The sequence below is a fragment of the Rhinolophus hipposideros genome, assembly GCF_964194185.1.
Source record: "Rhinolophus hipposideros genome assembly, chromosome: 16".
Lineage (NCBI taxonomy): Eukaryota > Metazoa > Chordata > Mammalia > Chiroptera > Rhinolophidae > Rhinolophus > Rhinolophus hipposideros.
In genome coordinates, this window is record NC_138062.1 from 20,267,932 (window position 1) to 20,291,359 (window position 23,428).

The 23,428-nt window shown below is 40.0% G+C and overlaps 2 protein-coding genes across 3 annotated transcripts in view; one reads left to right on the plus strand and one right to left on the minus strand.

Annotated features, from left to right (window-relative positions):
- Window positions 1-4,224, minus strand: part of TTC29 (tetratricopeptide repeat domain 29) — a 538,084-nt gene extending 533,860 nt beyond the window's left edge. Inside the window, exon 1 of the mRNA XM_081077081.1 lies at window positions 3,179-4,224. The gene's annotated coding sequence lies outside the window, so the exon portion shown is untranslated. The remainder of the gene's footprint in view (window positions 1-3,178) is intronic.
- Window positions 4,225-10,249: 6,025 nt separating this feature from the next.
- Window positions 10,250-23,428, plus strand: part of EDNRA (endothelin receptor type A) — a 48,926-nt gene continuing 35,747 nt past the window's right edge. The window contains exons 1-3 of one of the 2 annotated variants that reach the window (XM_081077576.1): window positions 10,292-11,031; window positions 13,933-13,999; window positions 14,901-15,387. In XM_081077576.1, the coding sequence (XP_080933702.1) occupies window positions 14,968-15,387 (420 nt within the window). In that variant the 5' untranslated portion in view covers window positions 10,292-11,031; window positions 13,933-13,999; window positions 14,901-14,967. Of the gene's footprint in view, window positions 11,032-13,932; window positions 14,000-14,900; window positions 15,388-23,428 lie in introns of both variants that reach the window. The other variant, XM_081077575.1, reaches the window with a different exon arrangement.

The following is a 23,428-nucleotide window of genomic DNA, read 5'->3' on the forward strand; positions in this document are numbered from 1 at the left end:
TCTTACAATGCAGTTTCCTTACGTGATGCAGTTTCCAAAGAAACTCTGGTAAGAAAACGAGATTTGCTTATACCTGCCCTACCTTTTTCTTAGAATACTACGAGTTTTTAAAAATGTTGACTATCAGTGCAATTTGAAAAAGTTAAGTGAATTAAATGCAAACTATTATCCAAAACACAAACAAAAAACAACAACAACAACAACAAAACATTCCTACCCTGGAAATATTCCATCCTAAGATGGGCAACAGAATTGCTATACATGCTCATCCTTTTAGCTTTTAAAATCTGTGGGACCAGGGACTATATCTGTTCTATCATTTTCCATTATAAAGCCCAAATAAGGAAAACTAAGAAAAATATAATTAAGCAAGCGTTTAAGTAATCTAAAAGACAGGAAAAAAACAGATACATTCTAACCCCTGGAGTGGTAAGTCAACTTGCTTGGCCAAGTCTGGAAAGGGAAAGAACTCACTGGTGAGGTGAGTTACAGGTTGTGACTGAAAAATGAATGTGTGTTTCTGAAAAGGAATTGGGAGGGTGTTCTGGTCAGAGTGAACACTATATATGAAGACGATAATGGCCGGAAAGGGTGAAACTGGTTAGCACGTGCTTGTACGTTGTAAAATATATTTGACTAAACTCAAAGGGGGCAGACCAGTAGGATTTTAATTTGTAATGCTGATGAAGAGAAGACAATGGGGAGTTTTAGTTTCATGTAGTTCAAGGTAGAAGACAGTGAATATCCTCGCAGGATTCTGGGCTAGGAGTGTATGTGCAAGCTAACTGTACAGTGGTTTTAGGAATGTAGAACTGGCTCTGAATAAAAATCAGGGGTTTGGGGTGGAGTCGTTCATGGGAACTCTTAAGTGAGTTCTTACCAGGTATGAAGGATAAAGAAAAGAAATTATCTGGGGAAACATGACTGCAGCCCAGAAACAAAAAAGTGAACATCCCCAAGGCATAAAGTAGATAAGGGCTCAAATGAAAAGAGTTCAAGTGTTGTTTAAACCAAAGTCTAACATGTAATATCCTTGATTGATGATTTTCTTTTGTTTCACACAGACAGAAATCACAAAACTATAGCATCAATAAACTTGACCTGTGGTGACTAAATCAACATAGTATTACTAAAATGATGAATAATGATGCTTAACACATCTTTGAGACTCACCTACCTCAGCATTTCCTAATGTTACTGAACCACAGAACACTTCATGAATTAGAAAATGTTGACGAAACACCAACCTAGAAGATGTTATGCAACCTTGATTAAAAGGAGAGAGTGAAAACTAAATACTTCAGGAAAACATCAAAATTGAATTCATGTTGGAGAATAAACATTTAATAAAATCACAAATAAATTCAATAGGACAATATTCTTATATTTTAGACATAATCAAATACTTAGAAGTGAATGTTACATCTGTAACTTAGTTCTACAGAAATATATACATTTATGAAGGACATAAAACAAACTGTGAACATCTTTTTAAATCATTCAAATCCAAAGGGCAGTACAGGAAGTGACAAGTTGGAGCAGATCCATAGAGCCTGGAATAGTGGTGTGTGTAAATATGCCTGTATAATAAAATCATGCTGCTATTTCAAGCCATAGAGTACAATGTCATGGGCTGAACTGTGTCCCCCTAAAATTAATATGCATCCCTCAGAATGCAACTGCGTTTGCCGATGAGGCTTTTAAAGAGGTAATTAAGGCACAATGAGATCATATTTTGGGCCCTAATCTAACATGACCAGTGTTCTTAGAAGATTAGGACATACACGTACACACTCCACAGAAGAAAGACCATGTGAAGACACAGCAAAAAGGCTGTCATCTGCAAGGCAAGGTGAGGGGCCTCGAAAGAAACCAAATCTGCTGACCTTGTGATCTTGGACTTGTATTTTCCAGAATTGTGGGAAATAAGTTTCTGTTGTTTAAACCACCCCATTTGTGATATTTTGTTATGGCAGCCCTAGCAAACAAATACAGATGTCCTCCCAAATATATTCAGAAAGCTGTAAACACCCAAAGTCAGTTCTCCTTCCATCACCGTATATTTGATCCCTTTTACCCTCATCTACCACCTCCCTACCCTCTTCCCCTCTGGCAATCACTACACGATTGTCTGTGTCTATGAGTTTTCGTTTCTTCATTTGTTTGTCTTGTTCCTTTGTTGTTTTCAGTTTTATATCCCACATGTCACTGAAATCATATGGTTCTCAACTTTTTCTGACTTATTTCTCTCAGCATAATAATCTCAAGATCCATCCATGTTGTCGCAAGTGGCACTATTTCATCTTTTCTTATGGCAGAATAGTATTCCATTGTGTATATATACCACAACGTCTTTATCCAATCATCTATGGAAGGACATATAGATGCTGTATTACAGAATTGTACACCTGAAACATATGTAGTTTTACTCATGAGTGTCACCCCAATAAACTTTAATTAGAAAAAAGAAAAGAAAAGAAAAAGTAAAAGAAAGAAAGCTGTAAACAAAGGTCCTTGAGCTGCTGCTGTCTAATCTATTCATGGTCTTTGAGACAAAGCCACTTCTAAGTCTTCCAGGCGAGGGACAAAGAGAGTGCCTGGGAAGAATGCCTGATATCCATGGGAGACGACAGTTGTTCGAGATGACACATTGAGAACAGAATTCAGAAATCTAAATTCTAATTTCTTTACAGCAAAGAACCCATCAACCTGTTTTGGACATCTCTTTCAGAACAGTAGTCTGAAAGCTTGGGTTGACAAAGTTAAAATGGAAACAAAAGATTGTAAGGCTTTGCTACAGAACACACTCTGCATTAACATTATTTAAATTTAACCAATAAATACACATGAAAAGCTAGAAGTCTCAATCATTGCCTCTTTAACTCAGAATTCAGGAAGGTCATGGATAACATTTTGGCATTTTCAAAATATAAATTAGAAATTTTTAAAAAAAGGCTTTCCCTCCAACTTTACCTGACATGCCAGCTTGTCTCTTGTGCATCTCTGTATAAAAATATGTAAGTAGAACTGTTTCTCAATAAAATTCTTTTTTCCAAAAATTATCAAGGAGTCTTGAAAAAAAAAAGCCTGATGAAACACATGCTAATTGTAGATGGTGTTGATTTTTCTTCCACATATTACAAAAATAAATCTAGCAAGAAAAATGATTTATACTCACCACTTAAAATGTTTCTGCAGGTCTTGTTGCACTGTTTCTAATTACTAAGTTATTCCGAATGTGTGTAAAGCCGGAGAGTTTGCCTAAAGGCTTGGCTTGACATCCGCAGAACAATGTCCCCCTTATCGTCCACCTCCGTGACCTGGTCCCACTCCTCATTCCCTTTGACCTCCCTTGACCACCATTTGTTCCTAAAAGTCTCTTCTCTCTTCATGTCACAGACACTGCCTTTCCCTGGTTCTTCCTCAAATGCCTGTCTCTGGCAACCTTCCAGTTGTTGCTTAGCCTAACTGAATGCTTTGTACAGGCTCACCCTGGTTTCTTTGGCCTTTGCTTTTTCACAGTTCCCAAATAAAATGCATTTACTCATGACTTCAGTTCCTGGTGATTACATTCTTATATTTTAAGTCCGAAGGCTTCAGCTAGACCCAGGCCTGTAGCTCCACACACACTTAGGTATCAGTCACATCCACGTGAATGTTCTCGAACTATTTAAAAATTGAATTCCTCTTTTCCCGACACGAGCCCTTAAATCCTGACTTCCCTTTCCAGGTATCCCAACGGATTCATTGTCAGTCTTCCCCACCGGGCCATTTTGCTTACATCTTGCATATGGCTCCTTTGGTGCAATAATACCAGAGTTCAGTAGTTTTGACAAAGTCAGTATTTACCAGAGAGCCCTGCACAGAAACTATTTCCTGACCCCCTAACTAGAAGATAGCTCTACCCTAACACTTAGTGTCTTGTTTTTAAGCTCTTTGTGTACCTTTTCCCCCCATTAGACTCAAGTCTTCTTTAGAATAGAATCATGTCTTATTTGCTGTTGGTTTTCTAAATCTCTTTTCCTAACACAGAACCTACTACACAGTATTCACTCAATAGATATTGGTGAACTGTTCTGAATTCTCCCTAGGAAATTTTTGAATCATTTTTTGACCCTACTGCTTCATCCTCTAGGTCAAATATCCAGCCACCCTTCACTCCCCCGCCATAAACCAATTCTTGGTTGCATTAGATTGTTTGCAATAATTCCCTCTCTTTCTTTCCATGGCCTTGGTTAGGGTTCCCAGATACTGACTGTGGGCTTGCCCATGTTACTTGCTTGGGCCAATGGGACAATAGCAAATATGATGCAAGTAGACACTTGAAGAGCTCTTGGTCACTGGGACTTGCCCTTTCTTGCGCTACTTGAAACCCTGAATGAGCCAGGATAGCTGCTGGATGATGAAAGACACATGGCTCTGATTACCCCTTACTCCAGCCAAGAGCCAGACATGTGAACAAAGTGATCGGATGCTAGCTGACTCTACAGGAGAAAATTCTACTATGTGAATGAGCTCAGCCAAGACCAGCAAAAAGAACCACCCAGATGAGCCTAACCCAAATTGCTGACCCACAACATCATGAGCTAATAAACCATTTTGTTTTAAACCAATATGGTTTTACTTGGAAGTGGGCAGGGGGTTGTATACAGTATAAACCAGCCACTATATTAGTCTTCTCCATTTTCAATAGCTCTAAGATTTGTGCTTTAAACTTTACCCCCAAACCACCAACACATTGTCCATCACCACTTTATCCTCTACCCTCTGACTTTATACTAAGATAACACACCAACTTGTCTTCTTGCTCCTAGTTTCTTTTCAGATATGTAAAACACTTCTGTCAAATTAATCTTCCTGAAACTTTTACCATATCCTGATCAATGATAACTAAGGACACCTTATTTCCTAAACACAAAGTCCACTTCATATCCTAAATATCTATTTTTATATCCAAAATGTCCATTTTCATCCTTAAATTATTATAAGATAAGCTCCATGAGAAAGGAGTCATAGAATAATAGATAATATAATCTTACAACTTCCTGTGACAGAGGAGGTAACTCGCTACCCTATGCCTGCCCCACTACTGTATTTTGGAAGAATGGATTTCAAAGGTTCACAGCTAGAGAGGACATCTGCCTCTGGATAAGTCCTATCTCGAGTCTCACCCATGTCTGATTTAGATGATGTTTTGGATCTTGGACTTTAGAGTTGATGTTGGAATGAGTTAAGACTTTGGGGGCTATTGGGATGGAATAAATGCATTTTGTATGCTAGAAGAATATGAATTTAGGGAAGCCAGGGGTGGAATGCTATAAACTGAATATATGTGTCCTTCCCAGATTCATGTCGAAGCTTTGTGATATTGTGACTAATCATATATATATATATAAAATTCAGATAACCAAAATGTGTTTCACATATATTTGGTCTTCGTCACTCTCTCTCACCCTCTGTCACTCTTTCCCTGTGCCATGTGAGGAAATGGCAAGATAGCCATCTGAACCCAGGAAGAGAGCTCTCACCAGAACCTGAGCATGCCGGCATCCTGACCTTGGACTTCTGGCCTCCAGAACTGTGAGAAGATACCACCTAGTCTGTGGTATTATATTATGGCAGCCTGAGCTGACTAAGACACTTTTTCAACATCCACAAGGCAAGAATCACTTTCATCGCCACCAATCAAACTTAATTTTTATTTCTATGGACAAGAATCACTTGAATTGCTCTCGGTTTTCTACAACGTACAGAGTTGTAAATAGCTCAAAGATGAGGAAAGGCACAGATAACACCAAAAGCTGCATGACAGAGCATACCTAGTAATCCTTCCTGCTAGTTTCAAACTTTATCATAAGTTTCCCTGACATATCAAAAGAAGCAACTATAATTGTTTCTTTACCTCTCCTACCTGCCTTTACCTCTCCTGCTCTGAAGTTATTCCACAGGCGACCTGCTGTCACCTCTTTTGATTAAATCTCCTTTATTCAAGCATAGGCATTATTTTGTCTGGCTTTTATTATAAGTGCAACCAAGAGTTCATACCCATACCAGCCTACATGCAAGAGTCAGTCACAACGACCTACTCCTCACACCCATTTTAGCCTCCAGTCCTCACCAGCAAATTCTAGAATCCTCAAGGCCCCACTTATCGTGTTAAAGGATCCCGGCTGCAGTGTCATATAAGCTCTGCTATGGATGATTGTTCTCATCAAGGCCAAATCAAGGCATCACATTCCCTTCCAGCTTTGACCTTGTAGCTCCCTGGATGCCGCGGAGCTTCTGGTTTTACTCACTACTGCTTCCTGGAGTCACCCAGGTTGTCATGTGAAGCTACTTATTCTGTTCTGTCAGTCACTTCACTAACAAATGAAAGTGTAAAGAGCTGGCATGTATTGAGCTCCTATTATGTGCCAAGCCTTTAGGTACTTTTCACTCTGTTTTTTCAAACTTATCATTTGCGTTTCTGTTTTGGTAGTTAAAAGTAAATTGTATCTCCCCTAAAAGAATATGTAAAATAGAAGACCGTTTTTCTATATGCCAAAATAATCACATTTAATAAAATTAATTTCACATTTAATAAAATTCATAATTTCTTAATAGTATCTAATACCTAGTCTAAATCTGAAATTTCCCAGTAGTCAAAAAAATGTCCTTTACAGTTCGTTTCTACACCAAGATCCAATCCAAGACTGTACAGCTGGTTGTCATGCTCCTTTCAGTCTTTTTCAATCTAGAAAAAAAATAGCCCTGTTTTATTGACTGGCTTGTTGAAGAGACAGGGCTAGTTTCCTATAAAATGTCATACTTTCTGGCTTTGTTTAGTTGCTTCCTCATGGTATTTGTTTAACCTGTGTGTCTATCTCCTATCTTCCCTGGAAACTGGAATAGCTACAGTTTTTATTCAAGTTAAACGTTTTTGGCCAGATGGAATATATCATCAGAGGACACCTACTATCTGCTTGCCCATCATTAGTGATGCTAAGATTGCCTGCTATTTCAGCGCTCCAATGAGGCCACCCACAGTTTACAAAATATTCGGCTATATTTGTCTTAAGTTTATTTTGATGAGATAACCTGCAGTGTTGCCCACCAAAACGCTTCCGAATCCTCAGCAACCCTGCAAATTAACCTTTTGGAATATTTCCTTTTGAAAACAAACTACCTGTAGGGAATTTTAATTCAAAATGGACCTCCACCTCACAGGGCTTGCTTTTTCTTCTCTAGGCCAGTGGTGATCCCTGCCAATGGGGCATCTTGGCCACAGCTCGGCCCAGTGTGAAGGCTGCAGTTACAGGTTCAGGTCTCTGAGGTACATTTCCACAGTTTCTCTGCCTGTCCTCTCACAACCAGCTTTCAGCCTTTCTTTATCTCTGTGGTTCTTCTCTGAAGCCCTCGTGTTTTATTTCCCTCAGGGGGCCCTAATGTGAACACAATATTCTTAGCCAATTCTCTGAGGCTCAGGTCTTTCATTGCATTTCAAGTGTGAAGATATTAGAAATTAGCAATTGTAAAAGGGATTTGCAATTTTGAATCAAGAAACTTAAATTCATAGGAACATTTACCCCAAGGACACATGAAAAATTGGCTTTTAAGTGTTATCTGGCGTATGTCTTCATCTTCATGATTAGCGTTGAGGGAATCAATAATGATGATACGATGGTGAGAAAACTCATTGTAACTATCATTACAGTAATACTCCACGTAACGAGCGGCATGAACCAGAAGTCAAGTGTGATTTAAAGTCTCCCTGAAACCCAGAAGGCATGCAAAGCTGCATCCAACCTGCTTCCAAGGGAAGGAAATAACCTTTGGAAGTCAAGTTGAGAAACTCAGTCAAATATATTAATTATATGTTCATTAACAGTGCAAAGCAAGGGATATGGAGGGGAGACAAGGATATAAAGCCTTGCCTATGAGTGATTAGAGGTAGTTAATTTGCATGAAAACTCGTTTAAATGCACTCAAATCATTTTCCCTAAAGTAAAGCAGAGAGGATAAGAACACAAATCTGCAGCAACCAAGGAAAGTTTGTGTTGCTCTCACCTAGAGTGAAGCAAACCCCAATCCTTTACAAAGGCAGATCTGTGCCAGCGAGCCACACAAATGTATTTATTTGTATTTGAAGATCTTTCTTAGAAGAGGCAGTAAATTCATTTTATGAACTTACAGGACAGATCACAGGTACTATTATAAGGAGGCAAATTTCATCTTAATGTCAGGAAGAATTATTTTTATTGTGGCAAAATGCATACAATACGAATTTGTCATTTTAACCATTTTCAACTGTACAGTTGTGGCATTAGTATATTTACAGTGCTGTGCAACTGACACCACCATGCATCTCCAGAACTTTTTCATCCTCCCAAACTGAAACTCTGAAACACTTTATACAATAAATTCTCATCCCTCCCTCTCCCCAGGCCCTGGTAACCGCCCCACTACTTTCTGTCAGTATGATTTTGACTGCTATTCTAAGTATGTCATATACATGGAACCATAAATATCTGTCCTTTTGCATCTGGCTTATTTCACTTAGCATAATGTCTTCATGTTTCACCTACATTGGAGCATGTTTCAGAATTTTATTCCTTTTTAAGGCTAAATAACGCTTCCTTGTATGTACACATGCCACGTTTTGTTTATCCATTCATCCACAGATGGACATTTGGGTTGTTTCCATCTTTTGGCTTTTGTGAATAATGCTGTTATGAACATAGGTGTACAAATATCTGTTAGAATCCCTGCTTTCAGTTATTTTGGGTACATACCCAGAAATGGAATTGCTGGATCATATAGTAATTTTACTTTTAATTTTTTGAGAAATTGCCATACCACAGCTACGGCACTATTTTTCATCCCCGCCAGCAATGCACAAGGGTTCCAATTTCTCCACATCCTCGTCAATACTTGTTGCCTTCTGCTTTTTCATAATAGCCATCCAAATGGGTATGAGGGAAGGATTTTTAATAACCAGTCCTGTACCACAGTGGGACAAGCTGTCTCAGGAAACAGGGGCTGATGGGTGCGCTCTACCAATGCCTGGAGAGACGGACGTGTTCACGTGTGCAAATTGTGAGCTGTCCAAGTATGTCTGATCTCCGGGTGAGGAGGGGCTTCACATTTCACATTTCAACGTATGAACTCTAGTGTACAGCTGCCTCTTCCAGGAAGAAGCAATACCTGTTTCTTCCCTGAAAATATTGTCAGCTTACCAGGCCATGGGCTTGAAAAGGCACTTTTTTTGTTTGTCTTTTAATGCAAACTAAGGCTCTTAGAGAAGCTAGTGATTATTCTGGCTGTCTGACTCTTCATTCATGGGGATGCTGTAGCTAGAACAGATTAATGATAATACCTAGTCTAATTGGACTAGATGGCTATTAAGGTCCCTTTCAATGGTGATACTCTGTGGATCTCTTTGATGGTTTTACCAAATGCCCCCCCCCCAAAAAAAAAATTCTTTGACATTCCACACATTGACTGATGGAATCTATAGTCCCTCACCTTGAATCTGGGATCTGTGATTGCTTCACTATAGAAATCTGCAAAAGGGACCCTGTACCAGTTTCCAGCCCCAAACCTTAAGAAACTGGCAGCTCCCACTTCCTGTCTCTTGGGACACTCCTTCCTGGAATCCAGCTACCATGCTGTGAGGAAGACTAAACCACTTTGTGGAGAGACACACATGGTGAAAAACCAACATTCGCTCATGAAGTAAGTGAACTCTCTTGGAAGCGGAGTCCTCAGTCCCAGCAAAGATGAGCTGTCCCAGCCAAGCCCCACCCAAATAGCAGATTGATGAGTAAAGCAAATGACTCTAGCTGTTTTAGGCCACTGCCATTTTAAGGTGATTTTCTTTAGCTGCAAGATAACCAGCACAGTCTGAAACATAATGTGGCCAGGGCTCCAAACTCACATTTCCACAATATGCCTCACACTAGCCATGCTCTGAGGGACTCTAAGGCTGGGCCTTCTCTAAGGAGCCCTGGATTTCTCGTCTGAGGCAATGACCCTTGTCCCTCATCTCCTCTCTCCCTCCCCAATCTAGAATAAAATCTCTATCATGTAAAGATGCGGAGACCCACCTTCTGTGGCATCTGTACCCTCAGTGTTTGGATTTCTTAAGGAATGATAGGTTTCTCTGAGCCACACGCTGGGCCCTTCCACAGACTCTCAAGGGCTTCTGCTTTGCCCTGGGCTAGTGGTATGTAGCCTGGGGGGGGGGGGGGCTGGCTTCAAGGCACAAGACAGAAGCAAAACGTACTTGAGCCAGCAAACTGCTGTCCACTTTGGCTCTTGCGAGGAGGTTAAGAGGGGGATACAAGCTAAGCGATGTGGCAGGGAACACAGAGGAGAAACCACGCTTGGACCCTGGGGCTGACTGCAGTGGCCCCATCACAGATCGAATCTGCCTGCACTTCCTGGAGAGGGAATGGGTTTTTCTGTACGGCCTTGCTCAGTTCTCAGCCTTGTCTGTTAAACTACCCTCCTCCCTGGATTACCGCCCTCCCTCCGCCCTCCCCAGTCTTCAATTCAGGAAGGAAACAGTTAAAAGACTCTTGCCCTTCAGGGCTTGGGAGGGGGCGGCAGCTTTGTGCTTTAGAGTGGCTGCCTCCAGAGAGGGCTGGAAGGTTAGGACATTCTTGCTGTCCTCGATTGGAGCAGCGAGTCTGAGAGCTTCTGGAGGAGAAGGGGAGGACAGACGGGAGGCGTGTTCCTCCGGAGTTTTCTTTTTCTTGCAGTTCCTCGCGCGCGTGCGAGTGCGCTCGCCTGCAGTCATCCCTGTGGTCTGGCTATTGTGGACAAGAGGTGGAGAGGCTCCATCTCAGCCGGTGGCCAGAGGCTGGGGGCTCAGGGGGACCTCCCCAGAGAAACGGTGCCCAGCAAGTTTTCCCAAGTCTAGGCAGCTGTGCAGCCCGGGCCGCCACGCCGGAGCCCGGGACCCACGCCACCCACCCTTGCGGCTCCGCTTCCTTTCGCCCAGGCGCTTCGCGAGGACCGGGTATCTGCCTGCGCCTGCCCAGCTCCACGGTCGGTGCAACTCTTTCGTCTCGGGGACCCGGGAGGGAGCGGGAGAGACGCTGCCTGGGCCCCTTGGTTGGGAAGAAAGGCCAGCGGGCAGCATTGTTCCCCAGCGCCCTGCACTTTGGGCGACCCGCCTCCCAGGGGCTGGCACCCACCTGCCCAGGGCGCGTGGCGTTGCGGGCGCATTCCTGGGATGGATGTGCTCTGGCAACGTTTGGGTTTGGGGAGCTGATGGATACCCCCTCAGCCTCCCCAGGCAGGATTCGGCTGTTTGGTCAAAAGAAAACCCACAGTCCTCCCCGGGTCTCCCTCTTCCCCAGGCGTACAACAACTTTGTGGAACATCACGCCCTCGTCGCAGGCTCCAGAGTCTAGTTGTGAAGTGTGCCCCGCAGCCTTTCCTTACTCTCCTGCTTCTCCCGGTACACCCCGGGTTGCCAAGGGTAGCCAAGGGCACGCCGTGTGAGGGGCTGATGTTTTGGAAAACTCCCAGGGCAGCTAGATTGGAAAGCTGCCTGTGGAGGTCTGGGCGCTTGGTTCTGTGCTGTCCTTTAAAGGGCACTTGTTGCCTTTCACGTGCAGAAAACAAGGGCTGTTGCTAGATAATCAGCCCATGTGTTTACACCATCCTAGTGGCATTCCAGATAGAGGTGGCAGCAGAGGGGGTGGGGGGGGGGGCAGAAATTGTCAGGCAGGAGAGTGGCTACTGTCCTACCCAGGGAGCCAAACCAACGGAATACTTGTAAAAAAAAGTCCCTAGATTGTTCTTTCTCCTCTTGTAGATGTTTATGGCTATCTGCCCTTCCCACCCCTTCTGTTTTAAGTGTTAACGAATTATGAAACACCTTGGCAATCGTTCCATGTAAACTACCTGCCCTAAACCCATGCCTTTTGGGTAAGGTTGAAATTTTCAAATTACTAATTACAGGTGAACTTTGATCCTGAGTCAGAGACGTTAAATGGTTAAAGTGTAAGCATACGGATTCGGTACTCTTCCTTAATAAAAGCTTTTGAACTTCAGCAAATTCTTAGACTCTACACAGAAGAATGAGGGATCTATAAACCATGGCCTTCAGATCTAAGTCTGAGATACTTCACTAGCACTATGACTGATTATGACTGGTGATTCCAAGTGCGGCATGACTTAGTAGACCCATGGAAATGAGCTACAGACTCATCCTGGGAGGAACCTGCATTTGAGAGGCATGTTGTGTGTGTGGTTTTGGAGTTTTCACCCAAAGATAACGTGGTATTCACATGCCTTTGCCAAGTATCCTTAGCTCTGCAGCTTAATGTGAGCTGATGGAGATGTCATCAGAAATGATTTCTGTGGTGGTGTCATTGTTGGAGGAGGAAGGAAGGTGGGTTTGATGGCCGGAGCTCACACTGTGATAAGAACCCACACAGCCTTGGCCTCCTTAGCTCCTGTTGTAATCAGCTGGCCAAGCAAACCAGCAAACTAGCATTCAAACACTAGCACTCAAAACTTTCATGAGTGGTGGAATACTCGCAATAGCCAGGACAGGTCATTAACTATCCTCCTAGCCGAAACGGATGGGCACAGAAACATTCCATTTCCTGGAAAAGTCTTCTCTCTCTCTTAGTTTTAATTAGTTTTAGTGAATGTTCCATTCCGATTGGGAAACTGGAAGGCTTTAGGCATTAAACAGCACAAGGTATTGAAAGATTTCTTTTTTCCCATCTCTGATCTGGAGAGGAGGATGGCAATATGCTTTGTTCTTAGAGTCCTGGTCTCCATTGTAGAACGGAAATAGTGACACAGTGTAGGTCTATTGCTGTTTGGTCAGATACTCACTCCAAAATGTAAGAAGCAGGAAAAAACTGCAAACTACTTATAATTAAGTCCAGGCAGAACTGACATGTACATAGTATGCTCCTAGCTCAGAAAAATTGATATTTTTATCATTTTATCATTGATTTTTAATCATATCAGACTGAGTTAAGTCCTGCAAGCAAAGTAAAGTGAGGCATTTTACCTGCCTTGCCACTTTTTGGCCACGAAAACTTGACTTAACATCTTCAAGACTCAATTTCCTCATGAGTAAAGTGGGGATATTCCCCTTACCTATCTAGAGTTGTAAAGCTCAAGTCAGATAACAGATACATACATAACAGATAACTACTATCCATAAAATAGTATTATTTCAGACTCCTGGGAGAAATCTCTGGAGAAGGCTAAAGTATGTGGTATTTGTACCTTATATTTACTTTACAACTTGAATAAATCTTATTTTATTCACATATTGACTAAACCTAAGCTTTATTGATTTCCCAAGATAACTGTCAAAATCCCTAAATGTGGTTAATACCAAACATGAATAGACTCAGAAAAAGGACATGATTGTAAAAAAAAAAAATTGAATTAAACATCATAGACACACACCACCGTATAAACAAACCCATGGTCTTCGTTTAAAGATTCATTAAAAACTCACAAAAAATAAAATATACAAAATATTTAAACGAGAGGAGCTATTTTTATTTACCTTTGATTATTGTATTACCACCAACCTCCCTCATTTTCCCAACATGTTTTCTTTAAGAATTAAAGTAGAAACCTAGGCTTTCTGGGCAACAAGGACCACTTATTCTCTGCAAATGACTGAAACAAATGAACAAATGGTCTTTTGAAACCATCTAAAAACCCTCCTGAGTCTATTACATCATTGAAACTCTGGTAACTTCCTTAAAATATTTGAAGTGCTAAGAAGGCATAAGAATGACAGACAGTGTGGTCTAGTGGTTAAGAGTTTGGGCTCAAAGTCGGACTAACTTGCCTTAGAATCACGGTATTACCATCCTCCACCTGTGGCTTTCACAAGCTACTTGACCTTCCTGAACCTCTGTTTCCCTCTCTTTATGATGGAACTGTGTATCTGCTTCACAGGGTCCTGGTATGGATTAGATGGCATCACCCATGTGGAGTGCTCAGCACCGTGATTGGCAAAATAAAGGTAGCTATATAGGATGTTTAAAAGGGAGCATGAGATAGATATCCCTTAGAAAACCAAACGCTGTGTCTGGCCTGGGAAAGTCCATTCCTCTCAGTTTCACTCACTGGCAAATATCGTGATGATAATTTCTGAGGAATGGAAAAGCCAAAAACTCCTGTCAGAAAATGTAGATTGTACATATTAATCATCAATATTTTCAAAAAAATAAGTATTTTATCTTTATCAGTTATATCATTTTTAATTGAAACTAAGATTATTATATGTACTGATGACATTACCTGAGTTCTGATTTTAATTTAACATTTTGTAACACTTTAAATAGCTATTATACATATGCTGCATTTTTTCCTATGTTTATTATTTATCATGTGGAAAACAACACACATTTTGGAATATTGGATTCTTAAATATAGAATTTGCTAATTTTATGCCTTAACACTATGTAATGTTTACTCAGGATATAATGCCTTTTTTCTTCCATTAATAAATGAAATGTTGTATCTCAACTCTTGTAGATTTTTGTAATTCAGGTTCTTATCAGCCTAGATAGTAAAGAAAAAAAGAATAAACCTTTTACCTACTTCTTGAAGGAAAACTGCCATATCCTCATCCACATTATAATCTAGATATAGTTGTGGATAGCGAGGAAATGGGGGGTGGGGAGAGAGAGAGAGAGAGAGAGAGAGAGAGAGAGAGAGAGAGAGAGAAGTAACTTGCCCTAATAGAGCTTTAGTCATTTCTGGTTTTGTTCTGCCATGGGCTAAGCTGACTTAGATATATCTTATCTAATTACCAAATATATCCTGCTTTTTAATTGAAGCAATAAATAATCCTTGATTATAATCTTACTGACAAGCTAGATTTTTGTAACCAAAATTATTTTTCTCCTTTCTTTCTCTAGGTGAAAAAAAAAAAGTAAGGGCGTAAAAGCAACACAATAAGAGACATTTGCTCAAATTTGCATCAAGATGGAAACCTTTTGCTGTCTGGTGTCCTTTTGGGTGGTATTGGTTGGCTGTGTCATCAGTGATAATCCTGAGAGCTACGGCACAAATCTCAGCACTCGTGTGGACAATTTCACCACTTCTCGTGGGACAGAGCTCAGTTTCCTGGTTACCACTCATCGACCCACTAAGTTGGCCCTCCCCGGCAATGGCTCGACGCACAGCTATTGCCCACAGCAGACTAAGATTACTTCCGTTTTCAAGTACATTAACACTGTGATATCTTGTACTATTTTCATCGTGGGAATGGTGGGCAATGCAACTCTGCTCAGGATCATTTACCAGAACAAGTGTATGAGGAATGGCCCCAACGCGCTGATAGCCAGCCTTGCCCTTGGAGACCTTATCTATGTGGTCATTGATCTCCCTATCAATGTATTTAAGGTAGGAAAAAACTACAAATGTATCTGCAGGTTTGAACATCTGCTCTGATTCCACAGTAAGAGAGTGCTGCAGAGTTTTCTGACCTTTGGAAGTTTAGTCTGCGTGGTTACTGAGAGCGGTTTCTGCTCTCTTACAACTTAGTGGCATTTTAAAATTATTTGTCAACCGTTACACTTCTTTTCTAACTTGTTAACCAAATAGCATTTGAGGGATGGCTCTTCAAAGTCATAGTCTTTTGTGAATTGGATTCTCAGGCCAGCCCTGAGCTTGCTGAAGTGGATGGGCAATCTGCGGGAGATCACTCGATTTTTATGAGATTTAATGTTCAGGGTGAGACCTACTGAACCTCAAACGTACTTCCATTAAATATATCTTCAATTGCAGTTACCTTCTTAATGTGATGCTGTCCAGAAACCAGATATTCACAGTATGGCTTGAAATGAAAAGCACCTATTTTATTTTGACTGTCTGGACTGATGATTGGAGCCAAAGGGCATGCTGGCTTTCCTTGGTAATCTGGGTGACTTGGAGATAATGAGGTCCACGTGATAGCAGGTCAGGGTTGACCTCATTGAGCAGTATTACTAAAACCATTTAAAATAGACATCAGTTTACTGTTGCCTCCTTCATTTCTTTAGTTTACATTTATGGAGTACCAACTGCATGCCTGCCCGTGAACTGGGCAGTAAGACCCAAAGATAAATTAGACAAAGTTAAGTGCCTGAGTGGGAAAGGAAGATAACTAAGCCATGGTTCCTATGGTCACCTTGCTTTTAGGACTATTTAGTACCAAAACAAACTGAAGCCAGAAGGAATTAGATGTTCAATATTTGATCTAATGGTTGTGAGGGGGAAATTGCTGCAAGAATTCAAATGAACTAAAATTCTAATGAAATTACGTGATCTATGCAAGATATTATGGAGTGGCTTTATTCTAAGCCCAGGAAAAGCACTTTCCTCAGTCTTTAGCTTTTTCTTTTATATATTGTCCATAGAAATGAAAAATTTCTGAGCAATAATATTCTGAAATCTGACTTTAACAGGCAAGTTTTGTCAATTGAAGACATGCTAAATTTTAAGTAGAAGGTAGCCTTTTGGTTTCCACTAGATAAACTGCAGCAAAATTACACAGTGTACCAGAAAAATCAGTGGTCTGACAATAAGGATGAAAACAATGATCACAATTTTGAACACTACAAATAAAAAACATTTCAAAATTACTCCAGTATACTCTTTGCAAAATTGGGGAAATTAGACCACAACTAATAATTTTAAAATATTTTATGCCAGCTCTTTCCACAGAATAGCATGAATACATGTGTTTTCTATTTGAATCTAAAATGGGATTTTAGAACCGAACAATGATGCAAAATTGAAAAGGCATGATTAACTTAAAATATTTAGCATATGCTACAGAACTTTAATTTTTTTCTTTAAAAGGTTACTTATTTTCTCTTTATGAAAGATTATATGTACTCAGCACCTGACTTTATCATGACATAGTTCTTTATTAATAGGTTTGAAAATGTTGATATGACTCTTATTCAAAATTTGACTCTTGAGAAGTAACAGTGTGGAATATAAAACATTAATTATTCCTACTTATATGCCAGTTAACCAACCCAGTATCGCTCAGGAAAATAATTAACCATCTCTGAATTAATAATTCCCATTTGATCATGTGCAAAGCAACTTCTTGGCAAATCAATACCTGCAACTGCTGCGAAGGAGACCTTCTTTATTGCTTTGCGTTGCTACCTGCCAATCATCAGACTAAACTTCTTTCCTATTCCACAGCAGCATTTTAAGCCATATCATCTGGATTATCTCTAAATTTGTTGAAAATGGAAAAAGAAAAACCCACAAAAATCTTTATCTTACATTCATATAGTAATTAATAAAAATTAACACATTCTTACAATGAACACATTCTTCTACCTGACTATATGGTTCTTGCCTCTTGGGTAGTCAATACCCAAAGTTGGCCATCCATATTCACAGGTTCCACATCAGCACATTCAACCAACGGTAAATTGAACATATTCAGGAAAAAATATTGTTGTTGCTGACGTGACTATATCGTTAGGCCTACAAGTGGTTGTATCTATACTGAACACGTACAGACTTTTGTTCTTGTCATTATTCCCTAAAGAAAGAATACAGTATAAGAGCTATTTCCATAGCATTTCCATTGTACTAGGTGTTATAAGTCACCTAGATATGATTTAAAGTATACAGGAGGATGTACATTGGTTATGTGCCATTTTTATATAAGTGACTTGAGCATCCAACGATTTTAGCGTTCACAGGGGTCCTAGAACCAATCCCCCGCAGATACTGAGGGATAACTGCACTTCATTTACCTATTGTAGTACTAGATAACGTAGACCGCTTGGCTGTGGTGTTTTTACATCTCAGGGGACGTTTGTGTAATTTCTGTTTCTCTAAAGCTCATGTAATGAGTCATTTACCCAACGTTACTTTTAGAAAGTCAATCTTTTAGGGTAAACAAAAATACTCTTCAGTCATTTCAATTCTTTTGACCAGAGGAAAAGAGAAAAGCATTGGAGTGAGCTAAATAGCCTCACACTATTTGGGGGTTATTTCTACTTCCTTCCCTCGGTTCTCTTCTCTAGGTTAGCAGACCCTAAGATGTTGCTGCTTCTCTGACTTCTGTCTGGGAATAGTCAAGAGAAGTTGTTCCAAGGCCCTCATGCCTTTCCTCCATTGCTGCCTCCTGCTGTAAGATTCTGACGCTGTGGAGTCTCACATATCAGTCCCATGATTCCGCTTGCCATGTGAAGCTACTTCTGTACTTCAGGGCAAAGTAGCACCTGCCCTCCTCACTTTACCCTTATGTTTATGCACTTCTGTGGAATGAAAATAATGTGTAGACTTGGAGCCCATTCTATTTAAAGGATGCATGGACCTTCTTTATCTCCCCCACTATTAGAAGAATTAGGTGGAAAAAAGAATAGTTGGCAGTATCTGCTATGCTCTTCAAAGAAAGATGAGTCTTCAAATCACACAGGAAAGTGGGTTTAACAATGCTACCAGTTGCCCTTATGCTCAGTTCTAAGGTGTCTACAGGCAGAGAACAGTGCGTTGAGTCCCATCGGAATCAGCATAAGTAGAAGTCAACTGTGTGAAGCTTGTGTCTGTGGGAAAGGTAGACTTGCTGATTACACCACAGTTACATGTGATAAAGTGTTCTTTCTGTTCACATTTTATTCCCTTTCTCTCACTCGGAAAGAGAGTGTACTGAAAGTCCTATATGAACGTGATGTAAAACAAAACTGAAAAGCAGTGTAGCAATCTCAGGCAGCCAGGCTGTTTCTGACCTGTCATTATCTTGTTCAGCTAGTGCTGGGAGCCTCGGGACGGTCTGTGGGCTTGGAAAAGGGATCACTCCACATAATTTCCAAAAGTTTCCGAAAGATCTCCAAGGTTTCTTCCCTCCAGCCTACACTGGACTTTGCTTTTACTTATTGTGTGTCACTCGGCTCAGAAACACCCAGGCACTCTCACGTTTAGTAGTTAAGGCCCTCCCCATTCTCCCTGTACTTTACCTAATCCCCAAGCCGTGCTACTTACCTACTTCCCAAAACGCATGCTCAGCTCTTGTCAGAATGCCATCACTACCCCCAAATAACATTCTGTGCCCTGAATAACATTCTCAGAGAGGCTGGATATAGTCAACAAATTGCTGCTACTGAAACATTTACAGATCCCACATTGAAAAATGTGTTAGGTCTGGAGATATCTTTGTTGCATTGAGAAAAAATAAACCACAATGTGGAAAGAAACTCCTCTGACCCTAGCTTACACTCGCATGTACACAGACACATTACATTACCTGGTGATAAAAGCAGACATTCTGAGACCTAAAATGTAAAGCAGAAGGAGCCTAAGGCAGCAAATAAATGTCAGCCACCTTCTTGGTTTTCAAGCAGAAAGGGGCTTTGAAAATGGCAACGTTGAAGTTGTTATTAACTGTTATTAACTGTTATTAACTTTATCAAAGGATTACTCTATCTAAATTTTAATTGTTCAAAAAACATATCACTAATTTCAAGAGAAGACTGAAAAGAACAGAAGGGAGGAAGGGAAAGGAGAGAGTAGACACTTTGAAACAGTCACTATAACCTAAACTGATGATGGATTCAATTTGTCAAGAAATTACATTATCTGATATCCTGAATTTTCAAGAAATGCAAAAACTTACCAATGTAAATTAATCTATATATAAAATATTTGCATTCATTATAATGGAAAAACAAAACATATTTGTGTTTAGGGACTAAATGTCAATATAGACGTATAGAATTTAAAAATTATATTCTTTTATAATTCATGAGATTTTATTTATGCCATGGAGTTGTCTATAAGGAGATGGTTTATCAATTTGAATAGAGTAGAAACCCTAAAAGTGATGTTTGTGCATGGGTGGACCAGGGCTTGGCACCAGGTGCTTTCAGGATAGCAGTTCATCCATATGTGCACAAAGATACGCCCATAAACCACTGTACCTTGGCCTATTAAGTAGAAACAGGAATGTGAGGAAATACATGAGAGAGAAGTAGAGTGGAGAGGATTAGAATAGTGGCCATGGGAAGAGGAAAGAAATTTAGTCCAATAATCTGATGTAGAAATTTCTGACATGTACAGTGGGGAGTTAGAACCAGGAATGTCATCGATATTGCCGCAGGGGAATAATGTCTCTAGTTAACATGCACGGTAAAGCAGATCTGGGAGAACAAGCTAAACAGCCAGTCAGAGCATCCAGTAACTGACTGTTGGTTAATAATCGGGTCCATTCTAAGCAACCACCTCTTGTTGAGGATAGCAATGAAAAAACAAATACAATTTCTGTATGAAACAATCAAGAATATTTTGCAATGGGAAGTCAAGGCTCCCAATATGTTACTCTGGCAGAGAATCAGAGAAATGTGGAAACCAGAGACATTCACACAGAGCCAGTTATCTTCATATTCACACAGCCTTTGACATCTTGTGCAACTGGGATCCATCCTGTCCAGGCAGCCATACAAAAGTTGTTTCTCAACATATCAAATCATCTAGGCAATTTCTGTTTCAAAAACAAATAGGTACAATTTATAGATTGTATGCGTCAAACATAGTAGTTGCTCAGTAAATGCTTATTGATATGATTTGATTTGCTTGGGGTCTTTACTGTTCAAAAGAACTTCTCATCAGATTTCTCTGAGACTTTAAAATTATAACAATGGTAATGATGATTCTGATAATTTGTCAGAAGGATTCCTCATTTATGGACAAGGTATAGAATATTATCAGTGGTCTGCACATGCTAGTCCCCCAAGTTGATTAAATTACCCGCCTAATTGCATGTGTGATAAGGGTATCATTTCCTTTTTATTTATCACCAAGCAAATAAAATCAGACCTTTCTCATGTACTCCAGTAATAGCGCTGTCATCACAAAAGTAGGTATAAAAACCGTACTCTCTGAATTTTTAGAGAGAAAATATGTCCCTTGACCAAGATCTCTGCTCTTTGTTGATGCAATGCCTCCCAGCTAGAAAACATGCAAGTAGAGAGCTCTTCCCCTCCTGCTCTACAGGCATCTCTCCCTTCACACTTCTCCTCTTCCTCTAGCCACTCCAGCTAATCTGGCCCATCTGAGAATCCCAAGATGATTCTTCTACCTGGAATGATTCTATCTCATGCCTCCTCTGGCTTACTCCACTTCATTCTTCAGATCTCCACTTAAATATCTCTCTGTCTGGCAAGTATCCTTGGCCCACACTGGGTTAGTGCCTTTCTCCTTTCTCCCACGACACCCTCTATTAACCCTGTAATAGCATTTAACACGCATTCTATTGTATTTGCCAATTCATTTGCCTGTCTGCCCCACACTAGACTGCAAGTGCCTTGAGGCAAGTTGCCAGCATTCTCACTTATCATTGTACCTCCTGCATCCAGCACTGTGCCCAACTTTAAAAATATTTGACGAATGAGTACAATAAGAAAATGTACTATAGTTGCCTCGCTAAGAATGTTTTTTCTCCCAGGCAATTCCAGATCTAAAGGCAGACTTGCATTTTGAATTTGGTGAATTTCTACTTTTTTCCTGCAAACCAGGAATGTCTCAGGGTCCACAGACCTGCAGGCAAAGCAGAGCAGCACCCAACAGGATTGGTTTCCCTTTCCCTTTGCCTTTAGAGGTCAAGAGTTCTTTTCCGATAAGAAGGCTCAGGCTTTATGTTATTTCCATAAGGCTCAGGCTTTGTGTTATTTCATTTCCTCTCTGTAGTACATATAACCAAGTGAAGGATTCTTTCCAAGATTCCTGTGCATTATGCATTTGTTGTAACCGTGGTCATGATTGAAATATTAAACCTTCAGGTGATTTGGAATATCAAAATGAACATTCATATCACAAAAGATTGTATTTGTTTTTCAGAGAATAGGAAATAGGTTGATTTTTTGGCATTGCTAAGAAATGCTCATTACAAATGTTCATTATGCTAACTAGGTGATTTAAGAATATGTGTACATAGAAAATGACAGAGTGATAAATTTATTACCCAATTTGCTGTGATAAGGAAGTTGTTGTCTGGAAAGCCTTCAGAACTCTGTCCAACTCTACCTCCCCTTCTGACTTTTCGTTTCCTGTGTCTGGGAACCTCGTTGCTTTCTCTCATGGTCATGTTAAGTAATTACTCTCATGTGAGGTTACTTTGGTAACCCTCAGCATTTGGCTCACAGCACAGTTATTCCCATTTCTGAGGGGGGATGGAAGCCGCCCAGAACTGCAAGATTGTTCCCATGGCTGAAGAAGGAGAGACCGTTTCAGCCCCGTTCTGAATGTTCTCATTTCTGATGCTATTCCTCCATCAAACAGTTCAGCTCATGAAAGAGTTGGCTGTATTCTAAATTGAACATAAAACAGGGATGCATAAAAGCTTCAAGAAAGGAATTTTCACATGGTACACAGTGTGTGTGTGAATGTTGTACAGAGTCCAGCCTTCTGATCAATAAAACCAGATGTTCTGGCTATTTTATGCTGAAATGTTTCTGCAGTGTCTTTAGCTTATGAGTTACCAGGATGTGACTGTTATTTCTTTATTGTAATACAAAGTTTACACAGTTAGTATTAAGAGTGTGCAAACGAAAATGAAAGAAGATGGGGAATCAAGTTTACTGTCTCTGAAGTTGATAGTGAGACTAGAGCAGTTAAATAAGGAATGTTCTAAGAAATTCTGTCAAAATAAATTTGATAGACTGCCAGAAATTCTACTACTGCCTTCTCGATCTACCATATTCTCCTGAGAGTTAGAGTAAGTGCTTTCTGTAACTACAATTTTATTTCTAATTAGAACTAGTTTTCCTTGGAAGAAAACTTTCCTACATGATAAAGTTAATAGTTGAAAGTAATAGAACGGAATGTAAGAATCATTCAGTGTTCATTTTTGGTCACCTTATTTTTAAATTTGAACATCAAAAATTTTACAAAACCACATACTATAAAATGTTTTATTTAAATTTGGAAAGTTTGAAGTCTGCAGTGTACCTAGCCTCAGGAAGCAGAAATCAAGTGTGGCCTCAGAAAGATTTAATATTACTTTTGGATGTGCAAAATTAAGATCACTTTTTAGAATTTAAACCTCTCTGAGAGTTTTATTGACTCTTTTTTGCCATCACAACATTTAAAACAATTTACTTGGAGACTAGTATCAATTATGGAAGCAAGTCAAATCATGCTATTTATAACACTTATCCTGAACATGGGAGTCCTATTATTGTAGATCAAATTTTATATTAGAAAGTAATGGGAATGGCAGCTGGTTGGTCATTTGATTACTCAGTTACATTAGGTATTTCTTGGCTAAATGTTCTTCATTTATTCATTCAGTAAATATTTATTGAGCTTCTACTATATAACAGTCTTTGGGGAAATAGCAGTGAACAAAACTAGACAAACAAACATCCTTGCCACCATGGAGCTTGCATTCTAGTGGAAGGACAAGACAATCATCAAGTGAAGTAAGTAAATATTT